This window comes from Crinia signifera, chromosome 2, assembly GCF_055691185.1.
Source record: "Crinia signifera chromosome 2, ASM5569118v1, whole genome shotgun sequence".
In the NCBI taxonomy this organism is placed as follows: domain Eukaryota; kingdom Metazoa; phylum Chordata; class Amphibia; order Anura; family Myobatrachidae; genus Crinia; species Crinia signifera.
In genome coordinates, this window is record NC_139218.1 from 403243578 (window position 1) to 403254237 (window position 10660).

The following is a 10660-nucleotide window of genomic DNA, read 5'->3' on the forward strand; positions in this document are numbered from 1 at the left end:
ACCCGCACATTGGATTTATGTGAGTTATTAGTTACTGAGAGAATAGGACGGGTCATGCTCTAACATCCTGTATATATGTATATATGCTGGGTCATTCCATGGTGACTCACGTTACAGTGACATGGCTATCACCCGCACATTGGATTTATGTGAGTTATTAGTTACTGAGAGAATAGGACGGGTCATGCTTTAACATCCTGTATATATGTATATATGCTGTGTCCTTCCATGGTGACTCACGTTACAGTGACATGGCTATCACCCGCACATTGGATTTATGTGAGTTATTAGTTACTGAGAGAATAGGACGGGTCATGGTCTAACATCCTGTATATATGTATATATGCTGGGTCATTCCATGGTGACTCACGTTAAAGTGATGTGGCTATCACCCGCACATTGGATTTATGTGAGTTATTAGTTACTGAGAGAATAGGACGGGTCACGCTCTAACATCCTGTATATATGTATATATGCTGGGTCATTCCATGGTGACTCACGTTACAGTGACATGGCTATCACCCGCACATTGGATGTATGTGAGTTATTAGTTACTGAGAGAATAGGACGGGTCATGGTCTAACATCCTGTATATATGTATATATGCTGTCTCATTCCATGGTGACTCACGTTACAGTGACATGTCTATCACCCGCACATTGGATGTATGTGAGTTATTAGTTACTGAGAGAATAGGACGGGTCATGGTCTAACATCCTGTATATATGTATATATGCTGAGTCATTCCATGGTGACTCACGTTACAGTGACATGGCTATCACCCGCACATTGGATGTATGTGAGTTATTAGTTACTGAGAGAATAGGACGGGTCATGCTCTAACATCCTGTATATATGTATATATGCTGGGTCATTCCATGGTGACTCACGTTACAGTGACATGGCTATCACCCGCACATTGGATGTATGTGAGTTATTAGTTACTGAGAGAATAGGACGGGTCATGGTCTAACATCCTGTATATATGTATATATGCTGGGTCATTCCATGGTGACTCACGTTACAGTGACATGGCTATCACCCGCACATTGGATGTATGTGAGTTATTAGTTACTGAAAGAATAGGACGGGTCATGCTCTAACATCCTGTATATATGTATATATGCTGGGTCATTCCATGGTGTCTCACGTTACAGTGACATGGCTATCAACCGCACATTGGATTTATGTGAGTTATTAGTTACTGAGAGAATAGGACGGGTCATGGTCTAACATCCTGTATATATGTATATATGCTGGGTCATTCCATGGTGACTCACGTTACAGAGACATGGCTATCACCCGCACATTGGATTTATGTGAGTTATTAGTTACTGAGAGAATAGGACGGGTCACGCTCTAACATCCTGTATATATGTATATATGCTGGGTCATTCCATTGTGACTCACGTTACAGTGACATGGCTATCACCCGCACATTGGATTTATGTGAGTTATTAGTTACTGAGAGAATAGGACGGATCATGGTCTAACATCCTGTATATATGTATATATGCTGTGTCATTCCATGGTGACTCACGTTACAGTGACATGGCTATCACCCGTACATTGGATGTATGTGAGTTATTAGTTACTGAGAGAATAGGACGGGTCATGCTCTAACATCCTGTATATATGCTGGGTCATTCCATGGTGACTCACGTTACAGTGACATGGCTATCACCCGCACATTGGATTTATGTGAGTTATTAGTTACTGAGAGAATAGGACGGGTCATGGTCTAACATCCTGTATATATGTATATATGCTGGGTCCTTCCATGGTGACTCACCTTACAGTGACATGGCTATCACCCGCACATTGGATTTATGTGAGTTATTAGTTACTGAGAGAATAGGACGGGTCATGGTCTAACATCCTGTATATATGCTGGGTCATTCCATGGTGACTCACGTTACAGAGACATGGCTATCACCCGCACATTGGATGTATGTGAGTTATTAGTTACTGAGAGAATAGGACGGGTCATGCTCTAACATCCTGTATATATGCTGGGTCATTCCATGGTGACTCACGTTACAGTGACATGTCTATCACCCGCACATTGGATTTATGTGAGTTATTAGTTACTGACAGAATAGGACGGGTCATGGTCTAACATCCTGTATATATGTATATATGCTGGGTCATTCCATGGTGACTCACGTTACAGTGACATGGCTATCACCCGCACATTGGATTTATGTGAGTTATTAGTTACTGAGAGAATAGGACGGGTCATGCTCTAACATCCTGTATATATGTATATATGCTGGGTCCTTCCATGGTGACTCACCTTACAGTGACATGGCTATCACCCGCACATTGGATTTATGTGAGTTATTAGTTACTGAGAGAATAGGACGGGTCATGGTCTAACATCCTGTATATATGCTGGGTCATTCCATGGTGACTCACGTTACAGAGACATGGCTATCACCCGCACATTGGATGTATGTGAGTTATTAGTTACTGAGAGAATAGGACGGGTCATGGTCTAACATCCTGTATATATGTATATATGCTGTGTCATTCCATGGTGACTCACGTTACAGTGACATGGCTATCACCCGTACATTGGATGTATGTGAGTTATTAGTTACTGAGAGAATAGGACGGGTCATGCTCTAACATCCTGTATATATGCTGGGTCATTCCATGGTGACTCACGTTACAGTGACATGGCTATCACCCGCACATTGGATTTATGTGAGTTATTAGTTACTGAGAGAATAGGACGGGTCATGGTCTAACATCCTGTATATATGTATATATGCTGGGTCCTTCCATGGTGACTCACCTTACAGTGACATGGCTATCACCCGCACATTGGATTTATGTGAGTTATTAGTTACTGAGAGAATAGGACGGGTCATGGTCTAACATCCTGTATATATGCTGGGTCATTCCATGGTGACTCACGTTACAGAGACATGGCTATCACCCGCACATTGGATGTATGTGAGTTATTAGTTACTGAGAGAATAGGACGGGTCATGCTCTAACATCCTGTATATATGCTGGGTCATTCCATGGTGACTCACGTTACAGTGACATGTCTATCACCCGCACATTGGATTTATGTGAGTTATTAGTTACTGACAGAATAGGACGGGTCATGGTCTAACATCCTGTATATATGTATATATGCTGGGTCATTCCATGGTGACTCACGTTACAGTGACATGGCTATCACCCGCACATTGGATTTATGTGAGTTATTAGTTACTGAGAGAATAGGACGGGTCATGCTCTAACATCCTGTATATATGTATATATGCTGTGTCATTCTATTGTGACTCACGTTACAGTGACATGGCTATCACCCGCACATTGGATGTATGTGAGTTATTAGTTACTGAGAGAATAGGACAGGTCATGCTCTAACATCCTGTATATATGTATATATGCTGGGTCATTCCATGGTGACTCACGTTACAGTGACATGGCTATCACCCGCACATTGGATGTATGTGAGTTATTAGTTACTGAGAGAATAGGACTGGTCTTGCTCTAACATCCTGTATATATGTATATATGCTGGGTCCTTCCATAGTGACTCACGTTACAGTGACATGTCTATCACCCGCACATTGGATGTATGTGAGTTATTAGTTACTGAGAGAATAGGACGGGTCATGCTCTAACATCCTGTATATATGTATATATGCTGGGTCGTTCCATGGTGACTCACGTTACAGTGACATGGCTATCACCCGCACATTGGATGTATGTGAGTTATTAGTTACTGAGAGAATAGGACGTGTCATGCTCTAACATCCTGTATATATGCTGGGTCATTCCATGGTGACTCACGTTACAGTGACATGGCTATCACCCGCACATTGGATGTATGTGAGTTATTAGTTACTGAGAGAATAGGACGGGTCATGGTCTAACATCCTGTATATATGTATATATGCTGGGTCATTCCATGGTGACTCACGTTACAGTGACATGGCTATCACCCGCACATTGGATGTATGTGAGTTATTAGTTACTGAGAGAATAGGACGGGTCATGCTCTAACATCCTGTATATATGCTGGGTCATTCCATGGTGACTCACGTTATAGTGACATGGCTATCACCCGCACATTGGATGTATGTGAGTTATTAGTTACTGAGAGAATAGGACGGGTCATGCTCTAACATCCTGTATATATGTATATATGCTGGGTCATTCCATGGTGACTCACGTTACAGTGACATGGCTATCACCCGCACATTGGATGTATGTGAGTTATTAGTTACTGAGAGAATAGGACGGGTCATGCTCTAACATCCTGTATATATGTATATATGCTGGGTCATTCCATGGTGACTCACGTTACAGTGACATGGCTATCACCCGCACATTGGATGTATGTGAGTGATTAGTTACTGAGAGAATAGGACGGGTCACGCTCTAACATCCTGTATATATGTATATATGCTGGGTCATTCTATTGTGACTCACGTTACAGTGACATGGCTATCACCCGCACATTGGATGTATGTGAGTTATTAGTTACTGAGAGAATAGGACAGGTCATGCTCTAACATCCTGTATATATGCTGGGTCATTCCATGGTGACTCACGTTACAGTGACATGGCTATCACCCGCACATTGGATTTATGTGAGTTATTAGTTACTGAGAGAATAGGACGGGTCATGCTCTAACATCCTGTATATATGTATATATGCTGTGTCCTTCCATTGTGAGTCACGTTACAGTGACATGGCTATCACCCACACATTGGATTTATGTGAGTTATTAGTTACTGAGAGAATAGGACGGGTCATGGTCTAACATCCTGTATATATGTATATATGCTGTGTCCTTCCATGGTGACTCACGTTACAGTGACATGGCTATCACCCGCACATTTGATGTATGTGAGTTATTAGTTACTGAGAGAATAGGACGGGTCATAGTCTAACATCCTGTATATATGTATATATGCTGGGTCATTCCATGGTGACTCACGTTACAGTGACATGGCTATCACCCGCACATTGGATGTATGTGAGTTATTAGTTACTGACAGAATAGGACGGGTCACGCTCTAACATCCTGTATATATGTATATATGCTGTGTCCTTCCATTGTGAGTCACGTTACAGTGACATGGCTATCACCCACACATTGGATTTATGTGAGTTATTAGTTACTGAGAGAATAGGACGGGTCACGCTCTTACATCCTGTATATATGTATATATGCTGTGTCATTCCATGGTGACTCACGTTACAGTGACATGGCTATCACCCGCACATTGGATGTATGTGAGTTATTAGTTACTGAGAGAATAGGACGGGTCATGCTCTAACATCCTGTATATATGTATATATGCTGTGTCCTTCCATGGTGACATACGTTACAGTGACATGGCTATCACCCGCACATTGGATTTATGTGAGTTATTAGTTACTGAGAGAATAGGACGGGTCACGCTCTAACATCCTGTATATATGTATATATGCTGTGTCATTCCATGGTGACTCACGTTACAGTGACATGGCTATCACCCGCACATTGGATGTATGTGAGTTATTAGTTACTGAGAGAATAGGACGGGTCATGCTCTAACATCCTGTATATATGTATATATGCTGTGTCCTTCCATGGTGACATACGTTACAGTGACATGGCTATCACCCGCACATTGGATGTATGTGAGTTATTAGTTACTGAGAGAATAGGACGGGTCATGCTCTAACATCCTGTATATATGTATATATGCTGGGTCATTCCATGGTGACTCACGTTACAGTGACATGGCTATCACCCACACATTGGATTTATGTGAGTTATTAGTTACTGAGAGAATAGGACGGGTCACGCTCTAACATCCTGTATATATGTATATATGCTGGGTCATTCCATGGTGACTCACGTTACAGTGACATGGCGATCACCCGCACATTGGATTTATGTGAATTATTAGTTACTGAGAGAATAGGACGGGTCACGCTCTAACATCCTGTATATATGTATATATGCTGGGTCATTCCATGGTGACTCACGTTACAGTGACATGGCTATCACCCACACATTGGATTTATGTGAGTTATTAGTTACTGAGAGAATAGGACGGGTCACGCTCTAACATCCTGTATATATGTATATATGCTGTGTCATTCCATGGTGACTCACGTTATAGAGACTCACGTGACAGAACGCTGTCCAGCACCTTCCCATAGTACGTCCATGCTGTACTAGAGGCGGCGGCAGGGCGGCGTTTACCTGATCGCTGGACTTCCAAAGCGATTGGGTCCGAATTACCCCCAAAGCACCAGCCAATTGGCCCCTAACTGCCATTTTTATACACAGCCTGTAATGTGTCTGTTTGTAGCTGATTGGCTGGGACTTTGGGGGTTATTCTTGTTGATTTGCAAGGCTGCCTCACAAGGTTTGCATCAGGTCATTCACAGAAGATGCTGCAACTTTGAAGATGTGATTTATTTTATTATATTGTGAAGCAGAAAATAACAGAAAACGTCTGCGTGCATAAGTATTCACCCCCCTAAAGTCAGTCCTTTGTAGAGCCACCTTCTGCGGCATTTACAGCTGCCAGTCTCTATGTGCTCGCCACATGTTGCCGCTGGGATCTTTGCCCATTCCTCACGGCTGCTCCAGCTGCTTCATGTTGGATGGTTTCCGCTTGTGACCAGCAATCTTCTGACCACAGATTCTCTGGCTGGAGATCTGGGCTGTGACCAGGCCATTCCGACACATAGAAATGTTTCCCCTCGAGTGTCGCTTTAGCCGTATGCTTCGGGTCATTGTCCTGCTGGAAGGGGAACCTCCGTCCAAATCTCATATCACAGCATCACTGATAAAGGTTACGCTCAGCAATACCCCTGTGTTTAGCACCATCCATCTTCTCTTGACTCGAATCGGTTTCCCAGTCCCCGCTGCTGACAACTATCCCCACAGGAAGATGCTGCCACCACCATGTTTCACTGTCTGTGGGGATGGTGTTCTTGGGGTGATGTGTAGGGTTTGTGCCGGACATAGCGATTTCCTGGGTGTCAGATGTCATTAACAACCCACGGGAACATTGTTTCTGATCTAGTGGATACACTATGTGCACGATAATATCGGTATTCTGCTGACAACGTGATTAATCGGTACCTATAATTCTGCAGGAGCTCATCACAAGTCATCATGGATGACATCTTCACACAGTGCCGGGAAGGTAACGCCGTGGCTGTGCGATTGTGGCTGGATAATACAGAGAATGACTTGAACCAGGGGTAAGTGATTCCTTGTCCATTCCTTCCAGCTCCTATGATGAACATGTCTCCAGCCCCTGTATAACTCTAACCCTCTACATTCTAGTCATGACTAAGTCTCCACCCCCTGTATGACCCTAACCATTTACATTCTAGTGATGACCATGCCTCCTTTCCCTATATCTCCGTAACCCTCTACATTCTAGTGCTGACCATGTCTCCACCCCCTGTATAACTCTAACCCTCTACATTCTAGTGATGACCATCCCTCTACATTCTAGTGATGACCGTGCCTCCTTTACCTGTATCACCCTATCCCTCTACATTCTAGTGATGACCATGCCTCCACCCCCTGTATCACCGTAACCCACTACATTCTAGTGATGACCATGCCTCCTCCCTCTGTATCACCGTAACCCTCTACATTCTAGTGATGACCATGCCTCCACCCCCTGTATCACTGTAACCCTCTACATTCTAGTGATGACCATGCCTCCTCCCTCTGTATCACCGTAACCCTCTACATTCTAGTGATGACCATGCCTCCTCCCCCTGTATCACCGTAACCCTCTACATTCTAGTGATGACCATGCCTCCTCCCTCTGTATCACCGTAACCCTCTACATTCTAGTGATGACCATGCCTCCTCCATCTGTATCACCCTATCCCTCTACATTCTAGTGATGTCCATGCCTCCTCTCCCTGTATCTCCGTAACCCTCTACATTCTAGTGATGACCATGACTCCTCTCCCTGTATCACCCTAACCCTCTACATTCTAGTGATGGCCATGCCTCCACCCTCTGTATCACCCTATCCCTCTACATTCTAGTGATGACCATGACTCCTCGCCCTGTATCACCCTAACCCTCTACATTCTAGTGATGACCATGGCTCCTCGCCCTGTATCGCCCTAACCCTCTACATTCTAGTGATGACCATGCCTCCTCCCTCTGTATCTCCGTAACCCTCTACATTCTAGTGATGACCATGCCTCCTCCCTCTGTATCATCTTAACCCTCTACATTTTAGTGATGACCGTGCCTCCTCTCCCAGTATCACCGTAACCCTCTACATTCTAGTGATGACCATGACCATGCCTCCTCACCCTGTATCACCCTAACCCTCTACATTCTAGTGATGACCATGCCTCCACCCCCGTATCACCGTAACGCTCTACATTCTAGTGATGACCATGCCTCCACCCCCTGTATCACCGTAACCCTCTACATTCTAGTGATGACCATGCCTCCACCCCCTGTATCACCGTAACCCTCTACATTCTAGTGATGACCATGCCTCCACCCCCTGTATCACCGTAACCCTCTACATTCTAGTGATGACCGTGCCTCCTCTCCCTGTATCACCGTAACCCTCTACATTCTAGTGATGACCATGCCTCCTTTCCCTGTATGATCTTCACATTCTAAAGATGACCATGCCTCCATCCCCTATATGACCATGTCCTCCTACATTCTAGTGGTAACCATGCCTCCTTTCCCTGTATGACACTGTCCCCCTACATCCTAGTGATGGCCATGCCGCCTCCCCCTGTATAAGCCTGTCCCCCTACATCCTCGTAATGACCATGCCTCCTACCCTGTATAACCCTTTCCCCTCACCTTCTAGTGATGACTATGCCTCCTCCCCCTGCAAAACCCCACCCCCTCACATTTTAGTGATAGCCATGCCTCCTTCCCCCGTATAACCCTGTCTTTCTATATTCTATTGATGACATGTCTCATCCCCCTTTATGACTCTGTCCCTTTTAAATTCTAGTGTTGACCATGCTTTCTCCCCCTGTATGACCCTGTCCTCCTACATTCTAGTGATGACCATGCCTCCTCCCCTATATGACCATGTCTCCTCACATTCTAGTGATGACCATGCCTCCTTCCCTGTATGATCATGTCTCCTCACATTCTAGTGATGACCATGCCTCCTCCCCTGTATGACCCTGTCCCCTCACATTCTAATGATGACCATGCCTCCTCCCCTGTATGACCATGTCTCCTCACATTCTAGTAATGCCCATGTCTCCTCCCCTGTATGACCCTGTCTCCTCACATTCTAGTGATGACCATGCCTCCTCCACTATATGACCATGTCTCCTCACATTCTAGTGATGACCATGCTTTCTCCCCCTGTATGACCCTGTCTTCCTACTTTCTAGTGATGACCATGCCTCCTCCCCTGTATGACCATGTCTCCTCACATTCTAGTGATGACCATGCCTCCTCCCCTGCATGACCATGTCTCCTCACATTCTAGTGATGATCATGCCTCCTCCCCTGTATGACCATGTCTCCTCACATTCTAGTGATGACCATGCCTCCTCCCCTGTATGACCATGTCTCCTCACATTCTAGTGATGATCATGCCTCCTCCCCTGTATGACCATGTTTCCTCACATTCTAGTGATGACTATGCCTCCTCCCCTGTATGACCATGTCTCCTCACATTCTAGTGATGACCATGCCTCCTCCTCTGTATGACCATGTCCCCTCACATTGTAGTGATGACCATGCCTCCTCCCCTGTATGACCATGTCCCCTCACATTCTAGTGATGACTATGCCTCCTCCCCTGTATGACCATGTCTCCTCACATTCTAGTGATTAGATTAGATACGTCTTTATTGTCATCACCCCAATTAGGGTGACAAAATTCAGTTTAGCATCCATCCAAATACATACATATAATAAAATACAAAATGATCCACAGGTAATTACCATAAAACTTAAATCCCAATTACCCTCCCCCCCTGACCCAAACTAGCATTTAATTCTAAAATGGCCCTGGGAAAGAAACTATTCTTCATCCTACTGGTCCTACTCCTTAGGCAGCTAAACCGTCTACCCGAAGGCAGTAATACAAACAACCCATTAGCCGGGTGGGTACCATCTTTTAAAATATTATGCGCCCTACGCAGACACCGCTTCCGCTGAATGTCATCAGCAGAGGGGAGAGTAGTTCCCATTATCCGTTGGGCCAGTTTAATTACCCTCTGGATTGACTTCCGTTCTGCAACAGTACAATTCCCATACCAGACGGAGATACAACTGGTCAGAATGCTCTCCACTGCACAACGATAGAAATTAACCAAAATTCGTAGTGACAATTGCTGTTTTTTCAGCATTCTGAGGAAAAAAAGGCGTTGATGGGCCTTTTTTACCAAGCATTTTATGTTAGTTGACCATGTTAAATCTTTAGAAATATAAGTGCCTAAGAATTTAAAATTAGAAACTTGGTCAACATTTGTCCCATTAATCTGTACCGGCATAACTGGGGAAGGTTTTTTCCTACGGAAATCTACCACTATCTCTTTTGTTTTACTTGCGTTGAGAAAGAGATTATTGGCACTACACCACTCAGCCAAATGCTGAATCTCCTCTCTATGGGGGTTATTTTGGTTCACTCTTTCTGACAAAATCCTTCTT

The 10660-nt window shown here is 44.4% G+C and overlaps 1 protein-coding gene across 2 annotated transcripts in view; it reads left to right on the forward strand.

Moving 5' to 3' along the window:
• Nucleotides 1-10660, forward strand: part of ILK (integrin linked kinase) — a 67127-nt gene that overhangs the window by 28296 nt on the left and 28171 nt on the right. For both annotated transcript variants that reach the window (XM_083170628.1, XM_083170629.1), the window contains exon 2: nucleotides 7136-7243. In XM_083170628.1, coding sequence (XP_083026754.1) covers nucleotides 7155-7243 — 89 coding nt within the window. In that variant the 5' untranslated portion in view covers nucleotides 7136-7154. The remainder of the gene's footprint in view (nucleotides 1-7135; nucleotides 7244-10660) is intronic.